Source organism: Amblyraja radiata, chromosome 14, assembly GCF_010909765.2.
Source record: "Amblyraja radiata isolate CabotCenter1 chromosome 14, sAmbRad1.1.pri, whole genome shotgun sequence".
Lineage (NCBI taxonomy): Eukaryota > Metazoa > Chordata > Chondrichthyes > Rajiformes > Rajidae > Amblyraja > Amblyraja radiata.
Window position 1 is genome coordinate 44576637 of NC_045969.1, and position 24924 is coordinate 44601560.

The 24924-nt window shown below is 41.5% G+C and overlaps 1 protein-coding gene across 12 annotated transcripts in view; it reads right to left on the reverse strand.

Moving 5' to 3' along the window:
* Positions 1–24924, reverse strand: part of dmd (dystrophin) — a 1663772-nt gene that overhangs the window by 951953 nt on the left and 686895 nt on the right. For all 12 annotated transcript variants that reach the window (XM_033033201.1, XM_033033203.1, XM_033033205.1 and 9 more), the window contains 2 exons: positions 23432–23581; positions 14626–14787 (listed from right to left, as the gene is read on the reverse strand). In XM_033033201.1, the coding sequence (XP_032889092.1) occupies positions 14626–14787; positions 23432–23581 (312 nt within the window). The remainder of the gene's footprint in view (positions 1–14625; positions 14788–23431; positions 23582–24924) is intronic.

Consider the following 24924-nt stretch of genomic DNA (forward strand, 5'->3'; position numbering starts at 1 on the left):
TTTGGTGTTGCATAGAAAACATGCCAACGTCCAAAGCCCACAGTTTTGCCTCTGTGGAATTTCAGGTTGCTTACTCCATCACACAACAGGCTTGGGTCACACTCTGTCACATGCATCCAATGATGCTTGGGTACCACATAATTCATATTAAAACTTCACTTTCACCTCATCTCTGTCCAGGAATTATAGTCATAAATTCATAATTTCTAGGAGCAGAATAAGGCCATTTGACCATCACGTCTACTCCGCCGTTCAACCTTGGCTAATCTATCTTTGCCTCTCAACCCCATTCTCCTGCCTTTGCCCCATAATCCATGACACCATTAATAATCAAATCATATTCTAATACTAGTCCCTTCCCCAAATGTCCTTACCCTCCCACTGTTCATGTAAACAAACCCTGATAAATACAGAACACCCATTGTGAAGATGGATCCACCAAAAATGCAAATAAGTCTGCAAGTGTGCAAATGCCTTTAAATTTGAGCTGTTCATCTCAGTAATCCAGCCATTGGTGCAAGACGTTGCTGAGATGGGAGCTCAATCTAGTTAGCCTGCATAATTGGGTACAATGAACTTACGATGCTGTTCATCAGATATTATTAACATACATTTTGCTTAATTTGTAAATGCAATGTGGTAAGATCTGATTTTTGTTAGGTTCAATCAGTGGTTAGTCGAAGCAACTCCAGCGGAAAATTGCCTTGGCCTCCATTCTTAATTTCCTCAATTCTTAATTGAGGAAATTCCTCAATTCCCCATTCTTAATTGCCTTGGCCTCCATTAACATAATCTCCTCAAACTCAACAGCGATAAGACAGAATTCCTCCTCATAGGCTCCAAAGCCACACTCAGCAAAATCAATAACCCCACTCTCACCATCGACGGCACCACTGTCTCCCCATCTCCCCAGGCCCGCAACCTTGGCGTAATCTTTGATTCCACCCTCTCCCTTGAGCCTCACATCCGCCATGTCATTAAAACCTCCATCTTTCATCTCCGCAACATCGCCAAACTCAGACCCTCTCACACCGCCTGCTGCTGAAAGACTCATCCATGCCTTCATCTCCTCCCGACTGGACTATTGCAACTCACTTCTCCTTGGCATCAGCTCCACCTACATCAACCGACTCCAACTGGTCCAGAACGCAGCCGCCCGACTCATCACCCACACCAAATCCTGGCATCACATCACTCCAGTCCTCAAAAAACTTCACTGGCTTCCCATCTCCCACCGGATCACCTACAAAATCCTGGTCCTCACCTACAAAGCCCTCCACCATCTGGCCCCCCCATATCTCACTGACCTCCTCTCCCCCTACCAACCCTCACGGTCCCTCAGATCGACATCAGCCGGTCTCCTCTCCATCCACAAGTCCAACCTCCGCAGTTTTGGGGACAGAGCCTTCTCCAGGGCAGCTCCCAGGCTCTGGAACTCCCTCCCCCAACTGATCCGCAATTCCGTGTCCCTCACCATCTTCCAGTCCCGCCTCAAGACCCATCTCTTCACCTCTGCCTATCCTTAGCCCCACGTCCCCGTCCCTTTTCATCTGTGCATTAATTGCCTCATACTGTATTTTGTATTGAATTCTGTCTTTACTTTGTGTACTAGTCATGTCTCTACTATTTATTTCATTCCCCTTACATGTTTTTCCTCTACATGCTCAATTTTTGTAAGGTGTCCTTGAGATTCTTGAAAGGCGCCCATAAATAAAATTTATTATTATTATTATTATTATTCTCATGATATCTGGTACATTCAATATTACAAGGTCTAAGTGCAGGGAAAAGAGAGGCGATTGCCATGTGTAAACCCATTGAAGAGTGATAACTCCACATATATTACAGACTGAAAGGTGGTGTCATCCAACGTGCATTCGCCACACACACATCCATCAGAGTTGCCTCACAAAGTGGAGGGAGTTGTTTATGAAGCTTATTTATTACAGAGAGTTTATTAAAATTATTTTTCATGCTGAACATTGCTGAATGTTACTTCAGATGGTTCACTTTCATTCCCCTGCTGCAGATTCCTGTCCTCATTTTTGGTTGTTGCTGCATTTTAAAATTGCAAAGTTGACTATTTGCAAGTATTTTTAATGATACAATGGCTTCTACAATAAAAATTCACCAAATCCAATGGAATGGAAGTACAATGGTACCTAAACTGCTACCAGGATCCACATCTACAGACTGCTGGAGCAGCTTCGTGTGAAGGGATAACTTTAGTTATTGCCTCCAACTCTCTACTGTATATGCTCTTGCTTGGGATTTGGGCTTAAAAAGCAATCTGTAGGTAATGTTCTATACAAGAAGTTACCACTTCTAACCAACCATGGATGATATCAACATGCCTGGGACTTGTGAACATATCAAATGACTAGCAAACAGTAGCTTTCCAACTGGCAACACCCTACCTATTAATTTTCTAATAGACTGGATGGTACATATCTATCATTGCTTGGAAGGATTCCAGAGTGTGTTGATGGAATTTATGCGAGTGTGAGGCACTTTGCATCAACTATGGAGCATTTGTGAAGAGAAAAGGTTTGTATTCATTAATGGACCAGGTACTAGTAAAGCACAAAGGCTGGATTCATTATTCAGGAATCTGCCCCACGTTCTCTATTCTGCAGCCTGGTTTATTCATAGGGAAGCTGATAAACATAATGGATGGTTCTGCGGAAACTAGATGCAAGTTTCCCCTTATTTCCTCCTCCTCCTCTGAAGCTGTCTTGCCCCATCTCCTGTTGAAATACGATGCCATGACCTGGGACTTATTGTTACTTCAGACCCAGGAGACAAATGAAAGCTATTATTGTTGACTGCTTCGTGGGTGAAGCTTGATGCCTCAGCCTCTGTTTTTCATGCTCAACTTCAACGTGTACGTCCAATATAGTGAAAGCTTCATGGTGAAGGCAATAACAAGGCGCAGTAACTCAAATGTTAATGCACAAAGGCTGTGACAGCTCTGAACTTAGCTTCCGGCCGTGGCTGATAAAACCATAAGAAATGCCATTCCCTGCATCTCAAAAATGATATTATTTGAAAACATTCTCCTTTCCGCACCCCTCTTATATTTTAGAGGGATGTTGCCTTCTGGATACTGTGGTTCACTTCCACATCACCATTAATTACTAATCCTGATCCAATTCTCGTTCCCATGAAAACAGGGGAGTTGCAACAGTTGTCCTTCAATTGCTCCCTTCGCTAGGTCCCAAACACCCTTTCCCAGCAGGCTCCTTGTACATGTTTCAGTCTGGTGTTCTATGTCTACACTCACAATGCACAGTGTTCTCTGCAGCATTCGAGCCAATAAACACACATTAGTTGACAGCCTTGCAGTAAACCAGCCTGTGATGCCACCAATGACTAATTCATTATCTCGCTGCCACACTGACCTTATCCTCCTTCATCATTGCAATGACTCCGCATACACGCTGGAGAAACAGTTCTGTCTCTACTAGTGATTCACATCACAGCCTACCTGACACAGCAGTGGGATTAAGAAATGTAAATAATGAGAATTTCTAACAATAAAGACGACATAGATAGTTATAAATTGCTTTGGCCTCTAACTCAGAAGTATTTTGTTTAGTTTGGAGATACAGGCTCTTCGGCCCACCGAGTCCACGTTGACCAATGATCACCTGTACATTAGTTCTATTCTACGCACTCGGGATAATTTACAAAAGCTAATTAATCTATAAACTTGTACTTCCTTGAAATGTGGGAGGAAACTGCAGCACCCAGAGAAAACCCATGCAGACACAGGGGAACGTACAAACTCCATACAGACAGCACCCATAGTCAGGATCGAACCCGGGTCTCTGGCATTGTAAGGCAGCAACTCAATCACTGTGGCAGCCCATGATGCACTTGTCAGAGAGCTTGATGCAAAGATTCCCCACGCTGGACCCAGTGATGACAGATTTGACATATGAGGTTGGGTTCGGTTACATGGGATTTTCTCGGGTTTAGAAGAATGAAGGAAGATCTTGTCAAAACGTGCAAAACTGTAAAATGGTTTGACAGGCTCTATACAGAGGGATGTTTCTCAAGACACTGGAATCTTGGTCCAAGGATCTCAGTTTGAGAATAACTGTGGAACGTCAAAGGTTGAGGGGAGTTCTGATAGAAGTATATAACATGATGAGAGGCATAGATAAGGAAGACAGTCAAAACCTTTTTACCAGGATAGAAAAATCAAATACTAGAGGGCACAACTTCAAGGTGAGAGAGACAAAATTTGAAGGAGATGTGCAGGGCAACTTTTATTTACACAGAAGGTGTGGAGTGCCTGGAACGTGCTGTCTGAGGTGGTAGTTGAGGCAGATACAGTAGTGGCATTTAATGTACAGTAGATATGCATGGAATAGAGAGATGTGGAATATGTGCAGGCAGATAGGAGATGGTCTTGGCATCAGATGGTTCGACACAGACATTGTGAGTCTTAGGGCCTGTTCTTGTGCTGTACTGTTCTATGTTCTATATTTTCACTGCACCTCAATACATGAGACAATAATAAACGTAAACCTAAACAACAATAAATACATCGATGAGTACAAACAGCAGAATAGAAAAAGATTGACTGGAAATATTAAGCTGAGTTGGTGGTAAAGACAATGCTTGAACTAGTCCAAAACCAGATTACCCCTTTTCTGTTGAAATTAGAGGACGTTTTTTGAACAGTGGAATGAACAAATGTTCCACTAGAATTGCTGTCAACTGGATCAGAGTGTGGATAACTTTTTTTCACCACTAATGGATTCATATGTGCTCTTCTCGAGAGGGTAAACATATCTTCTTTTCAGCTCCTTCATATGTGCTGCATTATTCACTATCTACCGAGATAAGGATTCTACTCAGCATTATGGTTTATGTGACAGTTTGGCAAGGGCTGGTACAATCCATCACATTAAACTGCTGAAACATTGGATGAAAAGGGGCCATTGCCGTGGCAGTGAATAACCAGTGTTCTTTCACAAGGCCAACATATCACAGGCCATCGGTCAAGAAACAGAAAATTATGATGCTACTTTCCACTGAAACAAAGGAAAACCTAAAATTAATGAGAGTGAGAAGATAAATAACAGGGAACAGGGGTAATTGATAGTCAATAAAATGTCCGCACTGTTGCTCACACATGCTAGTACCATCCTGGATGATTGGGAAGCCATGTGCCAGTGAATGCTATCGTCAAACTACATATTCAGACATTTTATTTATTTCTTGCCTTGAGTTTGAATTTAATTAGAGAGTCACAGAGTCATACTGTGTGGAAATAGACCCTTTGGCCCAACTTGACCACACCACCCAGCTGCATCCCATTAAACCTACCCTATCAATGTACTGAAGATAGAAACAAAAACCTGGAGTAACTCAGAGGGTCAGACAGCATCTCTGAACAAGAGGAATATGCGACTTTTCAAGTCGAGGCTCTTCCTCAGACTATCCATGTACCTTTCTAAATGTTTATTAAAGGTTGCAATTATATCCGTCTCAACTACCTCCTCCGGCAGCTTGTTCCATACATCCACCATACTTTGCGTGAAATAGTAACCCCTCTGGCTCCCATTAAATCTCTCCCCCCTTCACTTTAAGCATATGTCCTCTGGTTCACAATTCCTACTCTGGACAAAAGACTGCATTTACCCGATCCATTCCTCGCATTCTTCCAATCTTCCTATTAATGTCCAGCAAATACACTTGCATCGATCAGCTTCCACACAAGTAACTGAGTAGATGCACTGAACTCCAGAACAATGGTTGAGGTCCAGCCTTGTAACTGTGGTCAAGCAATGATCCTGAGAGAGAATTGCATGGATATACCAGTACTGATGGAACCTGACACACTTGCTGTGCCTGTGTTGTGATGGTTGTCTACAATCGTTTGCGAGGCAGCATCACAGCAGAAGGCTGTGGCTGGCACGGTGGCGCAGTGGTAGAGCTACTGCCTTACAGCGCCAGAGACCTGGGTTCGATCATGGCTACGAATGCTTGTCCGTACAGAGTTTGTACATTCTCCCCGGGACCTGCTTGGGTTTTCTCCGAGATCTTCAGTTTCCTCCCACACTCCAAAGGCGTGCAGGTTTTGTAGGTTAATTGGCTTGGTAAATGTAAAATTGTCCCTCGTGCAAGTACGGTAGAGTTCATGTGTAGGGATTGCTGGTCGGTGCAGACTCGACGGGGTCGAAGGCCCTGTTTCCGTGCTGTATCTGTAAACTAAACTAAGATTGTTCACTGGGGCACGCTGGAAGTAAACCTTCTGCAAATCCGCTGGCCAAAAAGAAGATTCCTCCCCATATTTATCCAGCAATAGTTCTTCTGAGAAGGTAAGAGTGGATCTTGTACCGTTGATGCTCTTAAACAGCTCGTTAAGTCACCATGGACTTCAGCGAACAGCGAGTCAGAATGTCAAAGAACAATAGGTTGCCCCTCCCCATGGACATTATTAAACTCATTGGGTTTTGTCTCCTTACTCCCATGATCAAAACAGAATTCCGTTTCTACCACCCCCATGGTGGTGTTCGAAGTCCCATTATCTAGTTTATTTGATCGAGGTTCAGGAATACATAATCACTGGGCAATTGTGTCTGATATAAAGTGCAATGTTTGCAAAGAACAGAACATTGCAGTCTACTTTAAGGTCAATCAAACTCTAACTTCTAATGCTCATAATTGTGCTTGGTACTCTTTGTATTAACGATCCTTGGTATTTGATTGTTCATGAAAAGAAAGAAAAAAGCAGAAAAGGAAATGGATCATTCTGCTGGTACACTTGAGCATTTCTGTCATGGCCATGATATATAGGAAAGCTCTGTCTACTTTGCTGCAACAGCAAACTCATCCTGATGCAATTTGTACATTTCCCTTCACACATTGCAGCATGGCTGAGTGACTGTAACTGATATGGATTGCCAATTTGTTCTGATCTCTTGTCAACCTTGCTCCAGAGCCACATTCACTCAGAACTCATTACAAGTCCACTAACTGGTTTCAGAAAAGGCTCTCTCAGAGACCACAGACAGGTCATGTGCCTCCATCAATCTGGATTGAATCTGAAGCTGCTCTTGGAAATAATCTTATGTGCATACAACATGGAGAGCAGTTCAAGATAACTGCAGATTACAAATAAATGATTAGTGCCAGTGCTTTTCAGTCCATAGACAGTCTATTCAGTTGAGACAATGTATAGCCATTCCACATCAATATGGGAGGAATAGATCGGCTAGACACACAGAGTCTCTTGCCCAGTGAAGGGGAATCAAGAACCAGAGGACATAGGTTCAATTTGAAGGGGGAAAGATTTAATAGGAACCTGAGGGGTAAGTTTTTCATGTGAGATTTGAACAAAGTCTGGTGGGTACGTGGAACAAGGTGCTGGAGGAGGTTGTTGAGGCAGGTACTATTGCAACTTTTAAGAAACATTTAGACAGGACAGGTTTATAGGGATAAAGGCCAAGCACAGGCAGGACAGGCCGAGTGAACATGGAAACATTTTGGTCGGTGTGGGCAAGTTAGACTGAAGGGCCCGTTTCCACACTGTATGGCTATGACTATAATATATGATACTCCTGTAAGAGGGTTACAGGACCATGCAGATACTATTTCAGCATCAACAAACAAATTTAAGATTAGCAAAGTTTAAATTAGTTATAAAATTGAGGGAAAGTGAATTATTGATTCAGGACTCATTAAATTATTTGAGCAGGGATCCAGTTCATCACCTTGTCTATGTTCCGTTTAGTTTTTACATTTTAATTAATCCACCCTGGATGGCTATACTTTCTGAGATTTCCTTTGTGCAAAAAAACCCCCCAATTTCCTCGACAATCTATAGATATCCAAAACAGAATTTAATATATCAAAATCAGGTAATTTCACAGGTCCCACAAAATGCACGATAAAAATAATATTTAATATTAATAAATCAAAATAATCACTCCATGAATTTTCACAACTTAATTTCTTCAGTTGTTATAAATTCAGAATGTTGCCTGCGCAGAAGAGTTTGGTTTGTTTTGATATATGTAACCCAATCAAATATTGAAATAACACTGCACATATCCTTAGACGTAGCACCTGATTAATATTCACACGCCATACCAGTGATATTTTCAAAATAATTTACAGACTGGTTCTTGAAACGCACTCTGTTCATATAGTAGTCAAATGATTCTCATTGATGTTTGGAGAGATATGGTGAAACTTAAGGCACCACTAAAGAGAAGCAAGAGGACATATTGGTAGTTCTACGAAGCCTCGACATCTGTGCTGGAGAATAAATTGGACCTCGGCAGTCCCTCCCTGTTCCTGGAGATTTACAAATAAATTATCCTGGGATTACTTAAGAAAATGCATTATAACAGCAGGATGCACATCAAGATAGATAAAAGAAGCCACTGAATGGATCCCATCATCTTTAATCACATTGCATTGATAGCCCTATGAAATTATTATTGATGATGATTCCTCTCAGGGTGCTTTTGTGGGAAGTAGTAATCTCCTTGGGTGGCAATGATAAGGAAGAAAGCTACAGTATGAATGATCGAATGGAAGATAAAGCAGAGTTAAATGTTCAGAGCAGACCAGAGATGGAGCAAAACTGGGTGCTGGGATAATTGGGCTTGAGTGACTCTGTAACACTTTGCAAAATGAGTGGCTACGTCACGAAAAGAGCTGAGATTAAGAAGAGGGAAGGTTAAGATAAATTGTGAAATGACAGTATCAGTCACGATTCTTCAGCTGCTTTCCAGCATTCGCTTTGAACAGCCACAGGGTGGTGTGCAAAGCACATTATACATCTTGAAATGCTTCGGATAAGATTACCAAGAGTAAAGGATAGGAAACAGAATGGGAATACTTTATGGTACACATAAATGCTGGAGAAACTCAGCGGGTGCAGCAGCATCTATGGAGCGAAGGAAATAGGTAACGTTTCGGGCCGAAACCCTTCTTCAGAGAATACTTTATTGTCACTTGTGACTAGGCACAATGAAATTCTTTGCTTGCATACCCAATGCATACAAATAGAAACCACCTGCGGGGCTGACAAAGTAACAAAGCACGCCCGCTCCACGCCGATGATTTCAGGGTTGCTTTATTTTCTCTCAGATCACAGTCCTTGTTCAAACTAACGGTTTATATTAGCACTCATTTTCTTTTATGTGAATTTCAAACTGAACGTTTGCTAATGTAATTTGAAAGGGATTACTTTTCACCATTGTCAAATTTATCCTTTGTGTTAATCGTGCCACAACAAGATAGGCACCTGGGGATTCCTTGGTTTCATTTAATGGATTTGTATCTAATCCGTTTTGGGATAACATGATCAATGAAGAAATCCAGTGTTTTGGAGGAAAATAATGACCATAACATGCATGATAGATTTTAACATTGTTAAATCAAACTCTTTCTAATTTAAATTAGTCTGCTCTTCAATGAGGATTAAGGTGAAAAAAATGTTTCACCATTTACTCTGTTAATTCCTCTTTCAAAGCAGAATGTTTCTAATTAAAGCCAATAAACACTGTTGACTTTGTACCTTACGTCAACCCTTCTTTACTGCTACCAAAAGAAAACTTCACCTAAGATGGACAAAATCATGTTTCCTTCTTCTACATATGTTCGTCTCCCACACAAACGCACAAACATATGCCTATTTTCAACCACTACATTTGTCTACTTGTGAATTTTGAATTAATTATGCAGGAGAGATACAGGCCATCCAGTCTTGAAATTGTTATTTTACTGAATCCAAAGTGAAAATAGTTGGATTTGTCTCACAAAAAATGGAAGCAGAGTGTATTACTTTTCAGAAAGGCAGGGACAAGAGCCTTCTATGTCATACAACTAGGAATCTGACTGGTGTGGTAATGACAATCAGAGGCACCGTTATCTTGCTTATAATACTCCTAGGATTCAGCAAAAAAAGCTGATGAAGTGCACAGTCACATTATACAGCTCGCAGACAACTTGATTGCTTAGTTCATTGAGCTGGTTATTTTCTCCATGGGAAACGGCTGCAAATATGAAGGTCCCCAGTAGTTTTATGGCACCTGTGCAGATGCCTCAAATTGTAAGTCAGCATTGTCGGCACCTGCGCATCGCTAACGCCTCGTTATTCATGGAAACAAACTAATTCACAGAAGTGACCATAGATAGGTTGCATGATTCACTGGTCAACTTCTGTCCACACTGCCCAGAGTAGGCAATTATAACAACTTCAGAAGCCACAATTTTCAACAACTTTCTCACTCTCCTGCACAAAATAAATCAAATGTCAAAAACCTATATTCAATTATTTCCTTTACACCTGAGGAAGCGCACCACGCATTTGTAATTAAAAGGAACGTTTGCATCAAAATACGTTTTTCATATTCATTTCGGGATACCTCTGAATATTTCAGTCAACTAAACAATGTTGATAAAATGTATCACCTAATTTGGGTGCAACAAAAGCCCATGAGTTGCAATGGCCTGATAATCTATTTTAGTACACTTACAAAGAGAATATTTGCCACGATACCTGGGATAATTGTGTTACTCCCCTTCAAAATAACGTGCAAGACTTCCTAAAACCATTTCTCAAAGCAATGGGGAATTAATGCCTGTCAGCCGAGAACTGAATGGTTAAGCTCAACCGAGCACGAAAACCTGATGAAATATGAAAATACTCGTTGAGGTTCAGGGAGGCCATTTTGCAGAAATGGACATAGGTGACTGAAGGCAAGAATGTGAGAGGTGAGATGTGGGGACCGGCTGCACATGTGTTCAAGTGAATAGCAAAGGTGACAGAGAAAGGGAAAAGAAAAAGGTGTTGGGGGTTTCTAAGCAAAAGACTCAGTCCTTTCCTTTTGACCTCAAGAACACCAACACATTCAGTGAGAGAGCACCAGATGGTTGATGTTATTGTAGAGCAGATTACTGGCAATTCAGTGCATTATGAATGGATTTATGGAAGGTAGGAAGAAAGAGAGGAAAGTCGGGAAGAGACGTCCATAAATGGGGAATTCAATGGGTGAAATTGGGAATCAAGACACTACTTTGATGTACGGAGCAGATGGTCATTGTGTTGAGGAAGGACATGGAATCAGAGCCTCAGCATGACATGAACGAGATGGTGAGTTTCTGAGATATAAGGCGCAACAAGAGGCAGTAACTAGGGAAGGAGATGGAATCACAGGTGAAAGAACTGAGTTTGTAGTGTCTTCCTAAAGTTTAAATGGAAAAAAATTCAAGGATCCACAAGTGGTGTTAGACAAGTAGACTGGCATCCAAGATGCAGCGGAGATGTTGGGAGAAGCTAGTGAGCCTGCATTCTCTGTCATTGGTGCACACGGATAACCTTGTTGCAGTTGACTGCAGCAAAGAATGAAGTTTAAACAAAGAGGAGGAACAGTCCAAGGATGCACCCTTGGCCAATTCCAGTTGTGGCAATGTATGCTGGGAAGAAAAGCTATTACCAGAGGTTTCCTGCCCAGGAGAAGACACATAAAAATGGAACAAAATGAAGATAGTCCTCCTGGGCTGGATAAAGTGAGACACAAGCTGGATAAGGAGGGTTTTGTCAATCATGTCAGAGTTTTAGTTTTAGTTTTAGTTTTTAGTTTTAGAGATACAGCGTGGAAACAGGCCCTTCGGCCCACCAGGTAAGCGCCGACCAGCAATCCCCGCTATCATGGATCAACACTATCTTACACTCACTAGGGACAATTTACATTCATACCAAGTCAATTAACCAACAAACCTGTACGTCTTTGGAGTGTGGGACGAAACCGCAGATCTCAGATAAAACCCACGCAGGTCACGGGGACAACGTACAAACTCCGTAAAGACAGCACCCACAGTCGGGATCGAACCCGGGTCTCCGGAGCTGCATTCGCTCTAAGGCAGCAACTCTACCCTTAAACGTCATTGTAGAAAGTCAGGGATCAGAAACCTAACCTTGAAGTGACAAAGCTGCTAAAGGGAGATTGTATACATTTCCACAAGAGTTACTGAGAATACTTTAGCATGAGGAGTAAAAACAAGGTATGCCCTTGGATATGCAACACAAAGGTGAATCACCTGGGTAAGGGTGGCTGGCTTGGCTCCTTGAAATGGAGAACAAAAATACTGGAGAATGACCAGATCATGCTTCATACTCAATAACTGGCAAGAAAAGATGAAGCATGAAATGAAGCACAGTAGCGTGATTTGAAAGGAAGCTAGATTTCCAGAAATAGAGAAACAAAGAACTGCCAATCATGTCAGTCTGAAGAAGGGTTTCAGCCCGAAACTTTGCCTATTTCCTTCGCTCCATAGATGCTGCCTCACCCACTGAATTTCTCCAGCATTTTTGTCTAACTGCAGATAATGTATTGGAATTGTGAGCAAAACACAAAATCCTGGAGTAACTCAGCAGGTCAGCCAACAGCTGTGGAGGGAATGGGTAGGCAATGTTTCAGGTCAGGACCCTTTCTGCATTTGGGGTATTGAGTGCAGTTCTGGTCACCCATTACAGGAAAGATGTGGAGGAGTTGGAGCGGGTGCAGATAAGTTTACCAGAGTGTTGCTGGATTAGAGGGTTTCAGCAACAGGGAACAGTTTGATACACTTGGATTGTTTTCTCTGGAACGTAGGGGGTTGAGGGGAGATGTGATAGAAGTACATAAAATTATGAGAAGCATAGATAGGGTAAACAGTCAGAACCTTTCTCCCAGGGTGGAAATGTCCAACATTGGAGGGCATAGCTATAAGGTGAGAGGAGGAAAGGTTAACGGAGATGTGCGGAGAAAGTTGTTTCACACAAAGTGGTGGAAACCTGGAATGCATTCCCAGGGGTGGTGGAGGAGGCAGATATGATAGTAGCATTTCATAAGGTGATAAGGTCATAAGTGATAGGAGTAGAATTAGGCCATTCGGCCCATCTACTACTCCACCATTCAATCATGGCTCATCTATCTCTCCCTTCTAACCCCATTATCCTGCCTTCTCCCCATAACCTCTGACACTTGTACCAATCAAGTATCTATCCATATCTGCCTTAAAAATAACCACTGACTTGGCCACGACAGCCTTCTGTAACAAAGAATTCCACAGATTCACCACCCTCTGACTAAATACATTTCTCCTCATCACCTTAACGTCCTTTAATTCTGAGGCTATGACCTCTATTCCTAGACTCTCCCACTAGTGGAAACATCCTCTCCACATCCACTCTATCCAAGCTTTTCACTATTCTGTATGTTTCAATGAGGTCCCTCCTCATTCTTCGAAACTCCAGCAAGTATAGGCCCAGTGTCGACAAATGCTCATCATAAGTTAACCAACTAATTCCTGGAATCATTCTTGTATACCTCCTCTGGACCCTCTCCAGCACATGCTTTCCCAAAAGTGCTCACAATATTCCAAATGCAGCCTTATCAGTGCCTTTTCGAGCCTCGGCATTACATCCCTGCTTTTGTATACAAGCCCTTCTGAGCTTGCTTTCTTTACTGCCGATTCGAATGCAGATTCGCTCTTTGGGAATCCTGCACCAGTACTCCCAAGTCCCTTTGCACCTCTGATTTCTGAATTCTCTCCCCATTTAGAAAATAGTCTATGCCTTTATTCCTACTACCAAAATGCATGGCCCCACACTTTGCTACATGATATTCCATCTGCCACTTCCCTGCCCACTCTCCCAACCCACCCAAGTCCTCCTGCAGAGTCCCTTCTGTCTCTACACTACCTGCCCCTCCACCTATTTTTGTATCATCCACAAACTTGGCCACAGAGCCTTCAAATCATTAATATACAGCGTGAAGAGTAGCGGCCCCAGCATCCACCCCTGCAGAACTCCACTAGTCACTGGCAGCCAACCAGATAAAGCCCCCTTCAACAGACAGGCACATGGAAGTGCAAGAAATAGAGGGTTATGGATCATGGACAGGCAGATGAGATCACTTTAACTTGGCATCATGTTTGGCACAAACATTGTGGGCCAAAGAGCCCATACCTATACAATGTTCTAAGTGATGAGAGGATGGAGGTGAGGGTGGTTTGATTGGCAAATGGGCAAAGTAAATGATAAAAAGCTAGTGGTGGACAAGAGACAAAAGGGTGTCAGATAACAGAAAACAGATAACAGATAAAGAAGGTAACAGGAATGAAATGTAAAGGCAGAGAGAGGGACATAGGTGAAAGGGTTCAGCTGAAACGGTGTGGCGGGGAGGAAGGGGGTGGTCAAAACAGAAAAGGGAAATGAGGGGATAAAAGGGAAATTGGATGGGAGGTGAATATATGAGTGTAGATGGCCAGAATAACTGGTGGCAATAATAAAAGAAACACAATTAAATAAATGCAAATGTATGAATAATGTTATTTTTGTGCAGCATAACCAGGAGAAGCCATGTGACTGGTCAGCTTTCGTAACAGCACGCTTTTGTTTTATTGTCATGTCCAATGCATGAGTAGGCTGATCTAATGGGGAAAAAATGTGTCGACTTTCAATACTCTAATTTAGCAGATCCTTTGTACAATAGGCCAGGTAAAATACCCCTGTCCTTATAATTGATTTCAACAATTACTCAGTTCACATAAAATGTAGATAATGTTTGTTATTTTAACAAAGTAACTAAGTGAAGGATTCTGACGTACCTGTGCTTCCTGAGGAACCTGAGCTGCATCAATTCTGTCGGTAATGCATGACGTCAGCTGTTTGTCAATCAATGCAAGAGATTCTTGGATTAAACGAAGAGTTTTGTCCGTCTCCTGCGCTGATTGAATGCTCTGCTCAAGGACTTTCTGTCTTCTTACAGCCTGCAAGGGTCAGGGAGAAAAACAAGTCATTAACACTCTCTGCCTCCTCTCACATCAGCAGAACTCCCAGATCCTCTGTCAATAACAATAAGCAAATAGCTCATTTAAAGAGTTTTGCAATAGTTTCCATGTCACAATGTTCAGTTTCAATAAAAAGGAAAGTAATATATTAAGTGGAATATTAAGGATGATTTTCTAAATGGAGAAAAATACTGAAGGATGGTTGTAAACCCACTTGATTAGTCATATGTTTACATCAATCAAATATTCTTAGCTCAGCTCATTAGCTTCATTAATCACAGATACGGGAGAAATGTAAACAGCACAATTGCAAGGAGAAAAATTCTGATATATGGATGAAAATTTAAGAGTATGTCACAATGGGAAGGGGGTGGGTGAAGGGACACCATTTTCAAAAGGCACCTCATATCAATTATAGCAGTTATCAGTGATACACGCCAAAATGCTCTCGCATTACATCTCAAGACATTTTTACAACATTTATGAATCATTCTTCAGTAACCAGAGATGGCGGGTGCTTTTATCCTTAATCTGCTGCAGTCCTTTTGGTCATTACTCTCGGTGGATAACCTTTCGTCTGGTAATGCATGCCCAGGTTAACATTCCAAATAACCCCAAAATGATTTTGATACTCTTGCGAAATGTCATTGCTCCTGAACAGAAGGGAGAGGAATATTAATGTGTCTGCAGTGGATCCACGAGGTGTTGGTGATAACAGACAGAGCAGAGTTCAGTCAGTGTGTCATCAAAGAATTTGAAAGCCACACATTTTGAGGATTCTATCACATGCCTTATTTGAAACTGAGCAGACAGGTGATAAGAGTGATACAGCATGGAAACAGGCCCTTCGGCCCAACTTGGCCACACCGACCGACATGTCCAGCTACACGAGCCCCACCTGGTCCATATCCCTCCAAAGCCGTCCTATCCATGTGTTGAGACACTTAAAGCAGTATTCTCTACTCTTGGAACCTGAATGCTGGCTGGGATGCTCCATCAGGAAGCTGATTCTGAAGAAGGGTTTCGGCCCGAAACATTGCCTATTTTCTTCGCTGAGTCTGAAGAAGGGTTTCGGCCCGAAACGTTGCCTATTTCCTTCGCTCCATAGATGCTGCTGCACCCGCTGAGTTTCTCCAGCATTTTTGTGTACCAGCTGATTCTTCAACATGTTAATGGTTGTAGAATTTGTGTTCTTTTTTTATTGCTGATGAGGAAGATACGAGTTGGCTTTCATTTGTTCAGGATAATGAATTAGGTAGGACTTACATGAAGCAATTGCCACTTGTATTATCAGATGAGTGAATGGAATGAACCAGTTAGTAACTGGTAGTTAACATTTCAACTCCACATAATGGGGATAAGCACATGAAAACAATTACTCCAAAAATGAGGGTGATTCTGCAGGTGATTCTTTGAGGAACTGCAACAAGAATGCTCACCAATCCTTTGTGTGAGGTGGACAAATAGCAACAAAAGCGTGTGGAGACAAGGATAAATCAAGTTTCCCTTTGGTTCCATTTTGCAGGCAATTCTGATGCCAGATTTGATCATTAATAACCTTGGCGTTAGAACTGCTACCACGTCTTCTTTGGTGTTCAACACGCATCTTTATCTGCACTCGAGCTGTTGTTCAAGATAGATTCAAAATGTTGGAGTAACTCAGCGGGACAGGCAGCATCTCTGGAGAGAAAGAATGGGTGACGTTTCGGGCTGTCACCCATTCCTCTCTCCAGAGATGCTGCCTGTCCCGCTGAGCTACTCCAGCATTTTGTGTCTATCTTCGGTTTAAACCAGCATCCGCAGTTCCTTCCTACAAAGTTGTTGTTCAGTCTGGAACTGAATAATTCCAATTGAGTCCAAGGTGAACAGCAGTGAATAGACGATATTTGTTGGTAATCTTTAGATTGCTTGGTGAATGTTCACGTCAAATCTTTATGGAAACATTTTGACGAGGGAAGTGGAATGTCTGCAGGAATACCACCACCATTGCCGTTGATTACTGTCGCCAGGATAAATTTAACACTGATAAACTTTGGACTGTCAGGCTCCTTCCAATCATCAGCAAAATGATGCAAGGAGACTTCAACAATTCCACAAAGACATTTGCTTGCCAATCGCCTGCTCTCAGACACCTGGTCTCAGTTCTGCTGGGACATCTTGGAATAACAACCTCACACAGCTTTTAGCCAGAATGTCTGCTCGTTGTAGCAAAGGAGATACACACTGTGCACAAACAAAGAGGGAACCAGTGTCCCTACTTTCTTTCTTAAATACTAATGCCACAAACACAAGTATGCAAGGAACGCAGAAATGTGGCACTGATGTTTTTCACATCTGCACTTCAAGCATGTTTTCCTTCAAAATCCAGAAAACAATGCCTGAGGAACATCCGTCTGATTAAGTTGACCAGATGAAGTTCACAATTGCTCACAAATCAAGAATTCACCCAGCAAACCATCTTAGATCCTACAAAGACTGACAAAACAAACTTCATCATAAATAATGAAGTTTCTATTTCTTTGCCAGGCACAAAATAAGTTAAACAGATTTTGTTGTGGTGCTTGCTTGATTTTCTTTTACTGGGAAAAAGAATTGGGAATTCTGATTTTGTTAATCCAATATTCCATCAAAAGCACTTAAGGGATGACATTTCTCAGTATATGCAAGCAAAATTGATTTTATGTGCTGCAGGATTACCAACTTCTGTGCACTAAGCAATTTCTCACATATTAATTCCGAGGCCTTCGAATTTGAACAGGACTGACTATTGAATTAGATGATTTAGTTCCGCATTTCATTTTGCTGTACTCAGCCCTCTCGTTCCACGGTGATTCTAGCCACGAAGCATCATGACACGAGTCAGACGTTCAGTTATCTTGTATAATGTCGAATACCTTGCAAGAATAGAAAAGGCCCAATATTTGTTGACATTTGAGTTCACGTGTAGTTAGCAGCATAAAGTTAACGGGACAGAGATTCACCTCAATGACCGCGTGATAATCCAGCAGCAGAGTGGATTGTTTCACCCTTTATAAAATGAGCTGAGCTGAAACAACAGCTTTCTCAACATCTGAATAGCAGTTACGGATAGGCAATAAATGATGGCCTAAAGGGGCTGTCCTTCTTGGACGACCTAATCCGCGAGTTCTGGCGAGTTTGCCCTCGACTCATACTCGCAGCATGGTCGACACAAGGTCTTAGGAGGTATTTGTAACTCTCCTTCATGCTCGAGAGTGGTCCCCGTGTATTCGAGGCCTCAGCTAGGTCACGGCGTTTTTAAAAATATGTTAACTAAAAGCCCGCGAGTAAAAAAAGGTCGCCATGGAAAAAATCAATACTTATTTTACTCGTAGATTTAGTCGTCGTAGGTCGTAATTGGTTGTATTAGGTCAGCATGTTAGTCGTAGGTAAGCGAGGGTAGTCGAAGGTAGTCGTAGATAGTCTTCATCATAGTCGAAGGGAGGTCGAAGGAGGTCGTCTTCACTCTCCACTATTCGGTGTCCAATTTTCCCGAAGTTAGTCATAGCTAGTCGAAGCTGGTCTTCAACATAGTCGAAAGAGGTCAAAGGAGGTCTTCGACATAGTCGAAGGAGGTCTTCAACATGTCATTTTTTCACTCTTCTAAACTCGCCAATTAGGTCACCCAAGTGGGACAGCCTCTTAACTCACAAGGGTAACAACACTTAATGAATAAATGAAACAACATATCTTTATTCAGATGAGCACCAAACACAGGAGATGATTAGCAAACAGTGCAATCATTTTAATTGGCAGTAATTATTTTTGAAATACAGGTACATGTTTTCCCCTGAACCTTTTGCTATGTTACTTCCTTATACACTGATAAAAAATAAACAGCTTTAGAGAAAGAAAATGAACTCAACAATTCTTCTACAAAGAATGGTGTCACAGTGGTGCAGCTGGTAGAGCTGCTGCCTCACTACTCAAGAGACCCAGGTTCAATCCTAATCTCAGGTGCTTTCTGTGAGGAGTTTGCATGACCTTCCCGTGATGCATATGTTTGCTCCTCCACCCCAAAGATGAGGGTCTGTAGGTTAATTGGCCTCTGTAAATTGCTCCTAGTGTGTGGGGAATGGGAAAGAGGGATAACATTGAACTAGTGTGAACATCTAGTGCAGCCACTGGGCTGAAGGGCCTGTTTCCATGCTGTATTTGTTTAACTACACTCATTATAAAGCTTAAATAAGGTCTTTATTGCAAAATTGTATTCTAGAGCCTGATAAAACATTACCAAGAGAGATATTTATGTACTTAAGATAGACACAAAAAGCTGGAATAACTCAACGGTTCAGGCAGCATCTCTGGAGAAAAGGAATAGATGACGTTTCAGTTTGAGACCCTTCTTCAGACTTGGAATCTCAACCCAAAACATCACCGATACCTTTTCTCCAGAGATGCTGTCTGACCCACTGAGTCACTCCAGCTTTTTGTGTCTACCTTCGGTTTAAACCAGCATCTGCAATTCCTTCCGACACATATTTACATACTAACACCTAACTGGCCTCTGATTTCACTAAGTATTGTAATGCCTCGGAGTTGAAGTCATCGGTGGGGGACCCTTTGTGCACACTTCAACCTGTACAACTCAATGCCTTGTTCCAAAACAGCATGAGAAGGACCCTCCATCGTGATGTTAGGACCTTCAAACTGTTACAGAGTGAGATTCTATACTGCTTCAGGCAATCTACAGTCAAATACAAAGAGTGATGAAAGGAAAGATAATTGAAAGACGTCTCTATATGTCAACCCTGGCAAAAGTGTGAAAAAGTTACCTTCAAGCCTTCTTTAAACTTGCCCTAAGTCTGTACTCAATAGTTTTAGACTCTCCTATTCTGCAAGAAAATATTGTGACCATTCACCTTATCTATGCCTCTCATGATTTTATAAACCTCTTTAAGGTCACCCTTTATTTCCCTACTCTTCAGGCCTAGGCTATCCAATCCTTACATCTCAAGCTCTTCAGTCCTGGTAACAATGTTGTGAATCTTTCCTGCACCTTTCCCAAATTAATGCCATCCTTCCTTCAGCTTGTCGACCAGAACTGTACACAATGCTCCAAGTGTGGTCTCATCTTATATAGCTGCAACATTACATTAGAATTCTTGCACCCAGTGACCTAACCAATGAAGGCAAGAAAGCCAAATGTCTTCATCACTACCCTGTCTTGGGGTGGAAGATCACAACCTTCACGTGGTCCGCCCTGTTTTGACGAATGCAATCAACCCGGCGTGCACAATCAAATAAGGCCAAATGGAACAAGTTGTCCTACAACTTTAGGCTGTGCACGCCATACGCAAGAAGAAGAAGGAGACCACCCTGTCTACATGTGTCACCACTTTCAGGAAACTATATACTTATACCACAAGGTCTCTCTGTCCCACACCATTCTTTAACTGTCTTTAACTGTGCGAGGCCTGCCCTGGTTTAACTGAACAAAATGCACTTGTCCAAATTAAATTCCTTCCACCATTCCTTGACCAACTTTCTCTGTTGTTCCAGACCCTGTTGCAATCTAAAATACCGATCTTCACTGTCCACTACACCAGTAATTTTGGTGGCATCCGTAAACTTGCTAACCATGCCACCTACAGGTAAATAAACTTCAGTTACAAGAAACACCTTGACTGGTAACAGAACTCCATTTATATATCCCCTCCTTGAATTTTTCTTTCCAATGATTTTGAGAGGTGGAAAGATAACAGGTGGTCAATCCACCATCCCATTACTTTTCCTAAAAAACTACCACCTGTGAAAATTAAAAATTATCCTCCATGCTTCAGTAAAGAGGAAAACCACAGTTAGTCTGGGAGATCACTCTGCTGATTGTAAATGGTAAAAATGGAAAATGTCTCACACAAGTCACTTAAACTAAGTTAGAGTTAGTTTAATAATATGTGCATTTTCGGAGGGGATACAAAGCAAATAGTCAAGAGTGTCTTATTGTCACATGTCCCGACGGAACAATGAAATTGTTACACGCAGTAGCACAACAGATATGTAAACATGATACTCTGTAAAACCCACAATAAATAACCAAAAAAATGGTCAGTATATGAAAAACAAAACAAATAAATAAACAATAATAGTGCATATTCTTGTCAAATATCTTGCCATTCAAAATTTAAATGTCAAAAAAAAACCAATGCAACAAAATGTACATGTTCAAAGGAAAGGTGCAGTTCACCACGGAGAAAATAGTCTAAAAAAATTGCCAGAATTTAACCTGCCACAAACATAAACCACGCTAAGTCAGAAGACTACAAGTTTTAAACTTGCTCTAAATTTGACAACAGCGGCGGCAATGGTGGCGCAGCGGTAGAGTAGCTGCCTTAAAGTGTCTGAGACCCAGGTTTGATCCTGACTACAGGTGCTGTCTGTATGGAGTTTGTACGTTCTCCCTGTGACCGTGTGGGCTTTCTCATGGTACACCAGTTTCCTCACACACTCCAAAGATGTAGAGGCTTGTAGGTTAATTGACTTCGGTAGATTTGTAAAATTGTCCCGAGTGTGTAGGATAGTGCTAGTGTATGGGGTGATCATTGGTTGGTGCGAACTCGGTGAGCCTAAGGGCTCGTTTCCGTGCTGTATCTCTGAATTAAAGTTACTGCGAGTTCGTGTTCATTTGCACACACTGCTGTCAATAGGTTGGCAGATCATTCTACAGAATCAGCACCCCACTGCTCTGTATGCATCATTAATTCACGTGGCCATGAGGATCAAGTCAAACATTGTCAAGCAATTGACATGAAGTAAAGGATAACTTTTGCAAACTTGATAATAAACTGTCTACTGGGAGCAAACAGGCCTCCTTTAATTTAGCTCAAAATACTGCAACTCGTCTACAACAAAATAGAATATGAAAGATTACAAATCTAAGAACAAGGGCTTTGTGCATGAAAGCTGGTTTTAAATTTAGCTCAAATCAATGAGATGAAGGCATCTTATTCACAATGATTGGTGCTGAAGGTAAACTCTTTCTGTGCAATGCATTGCTATGTCACAAAAATGTTCAAGCTGCATCAGCAAAATATATTCTGAGATCCACTATTGCAAAAGCTATCAATAATATGGGGCATTATTTTTAATTGTTTTGAGAGTGACTCAACAAAATGGAGAGACTGACAACGGCAAACACAAGAACACAATACAATCAGAGTGAAAGTTTGCTTGGCCATTCAACTGGATCCCGATTAATCTCCACTGCCCTCAATTCCTCCTCTGTTCCAGAGCCACATAAATCTCAATTCACCGATCTTCCACATATTTATCCATCTCCATCTTAAATATAGCCAATCAGCCTCCCTCAGGGACAGAGGAAGAGAAGAAACTTTGTCTGAGAGAAGAAACCTTTGTGCACTCAGTTTTAAATGACCGGCATGTTATGTTGTCAATATAGCTCCTTGCTCATGGCTCTCCCACGAGTGAAAACATCTCAACAGCTATTCTGTCAAGACCCCTTAAAAATGTACACATTTTAATAACGTCACCCCTCATTCTACCAAACTTCAAGGAATACAGAACAAAACTGTCTCGCCTCTGCCAAATTGGAAAGTTATGAAATGTAGACCCACTGTAAAAAACAAAGATGTGCCGACTGTAATACCATGACTGCACTTCCATTCGTTTGGTTGTGTTCCATATTACGCCAAGAAAGTTAATCATAAAAGTTGTTCAACTCAGCATTGGGGTCATGCACTCTGGGGGGGGGGGGGTGACTTTACAATAGAATTGCAACATCAAATAGGAGAGAAGACATCCAGAATTCCACTTTAACCTTGTGTCTATTTAAAGCACTAATCAAGAGAATTGATTTATCCATTAAATAGACTCATGAAAGGTTTGCAAACTAATTAAGAGAATATGGTAGCAGAAGAACTCTGATGCACACGTAATAGACGAGGCACAAAACCACACAGGAACTAATTACCTCCATGCAAAGGCAACTTCACAAGGCCAGCTCTCAATGCCTTAGGACAATAAGCCCTTTCAACTCAACTTAATCTTTTAAGCAAGTGAACAATTCTGAATACAACCAATTTTTTATTCTCCATCTAATGTACAGATGACAATAACACTTGCACCTAGCATAGATTAGAAATGTAGTAAAGGAAACTGCAATTCAGAATCCTAAAGACATTCCCTGGCCTGAAGTTGTTAGGAGCGATCTTCCATATGTTCACAATCCACACCGTACTGTTATCCCAGGGAAGTGCAGAAATAATTCAGGAAATAAAATCGGACATAGCAGGTTTTGCTTGATTCTGACCCACTGCCACTAAATCTTTACAAAAACATGAACATTAGATTTCATCAGGCAATCAAAGGTACAAAATTAGACACAAAATGCTGGAGTAACTCAGCAGGAATAAGGCAGCGCTCTGGAGAGAAGGAATGGATGACCTTTCGGGACGAGACCCTTTGGCAGACTGAGAGCCGGTGGAGAGGGAGTCTAGAGATATGGAGGGGTAAGGTGTGAAAATGACAGATCTAAGCAGACGATAAGGAAATATAGAAAATGTCTTCAGTGCAAATCAGCATCCGCAGTTCCTCCCGACACAACGATTACAAAATTGTCCGACTGAGCACTGTATATCTGTCTCACCTGTTGCAACAGTTCCTCCCATCGAGTGTTGAATGTTTCCAACTTTTCGTTGATCAGCTCATCCAGAATCTCCCCATCAGTCAGTGTCTGAGCCAGCTCACGGATTTGATTTTGATTATCATCAGGGTGACGCATAACGCTTTCCAGGGACTGAAACAAATCCAAAGCAATGGAAGGAAATTATTTTGAAGTCTGGCATTAATCAGGTGCCTCATGTTTATATTTACATTACAATCTGGTGCAAGGCCACCACAAATGGCATCAGGCCACATTATCAACTTCCAATATTTTATAAGCACTGACATCAAGTTATAAATAATCCGACTGGCAAAACATTTCAAATGGAAAAGGTGCATAATAAAGTGTCACTGCACCATACGACTCAAGTTCTATTAATATCCAATCTTTCTTCACAGCAAGATAAAAGGAAATAGAATACCTTGCATGTGTCTATCCACATAAACAAAGCACATTTTTGCAATTTGGAAAATAACCCTACTCCCATCAATGTGTAGACCTCATGTACCTGAGTGTGTCAGAGCAAATTCAGTTAACTTGTCATATCTATCTGCCTGTGTATAAAAATGTGTAGCTCTGGGCTTTGACAAGTAATTGCACAATGTTATCTTCGGTTGGCAAGAAATTATGCATTTTTGGTTCATTTTTTTATACATAAATGTTTTAGTAATCACTACAGTTTTACCTGCTGATTACAGGTCACCTTAGGCTATGAATAATTAATGAAACAGCGCATCTATATTCAAAATCACAATATGTACTGTTGCTTGCCATAACTATTTTCAAAGGTGTAAATGATGCGCAGCGTAGCAACATAGCGTGCTTGTCAACACCTTGCTTTTGACATTAAAGAGATACTGTTGTGAGCAATATTTGCAAGAACAGTAAAGGTACAAATGTTCCAAATTATTCCCTCAAGGGCACAGACTTTATAAACAGGAAACAATTGTGTAGATGATTCAGAAGATAACTTTCAATTTCATTTTCCACCCATGCATCTGCCATTTGTAACAGTTGGCCAAATGAACTAGAACTACTTTTCAGAGGGGTTTTGTGGGAGATTGAATTGCATTGTGGAAGATGCAAGGGAGGTTACACTGCTTCATATCGGTGAGAGGGCCACTGGGCTACTTGTCTAACATCTCAATTTAACTCAAAAGCTCCTAAAACACAAAGTGCTGGAGGAACTCACTGGGTCATGCCAGATTTCCCCCACAGATGCTGCCTGATCCCTTGAGTACCTCCAGCACTCTGTGTTTTTCTCGATTACAGCATCTGCAGTTCCTTTCCAACAGCTCCCAAGATATTTCCACAACCAAGACATTGATCCCATTGCAATCATGTGTCCTTTCATGACAAATCAACAGCTTCATGCTATTTAATACACAACCAGCTTTTGTAGAGTTTATAACTCTCATGTAAGCTGAGATCAGTGTAGTTTAGTTGTTTTGTGAGGGTGGTCTCAGGTTCAGATA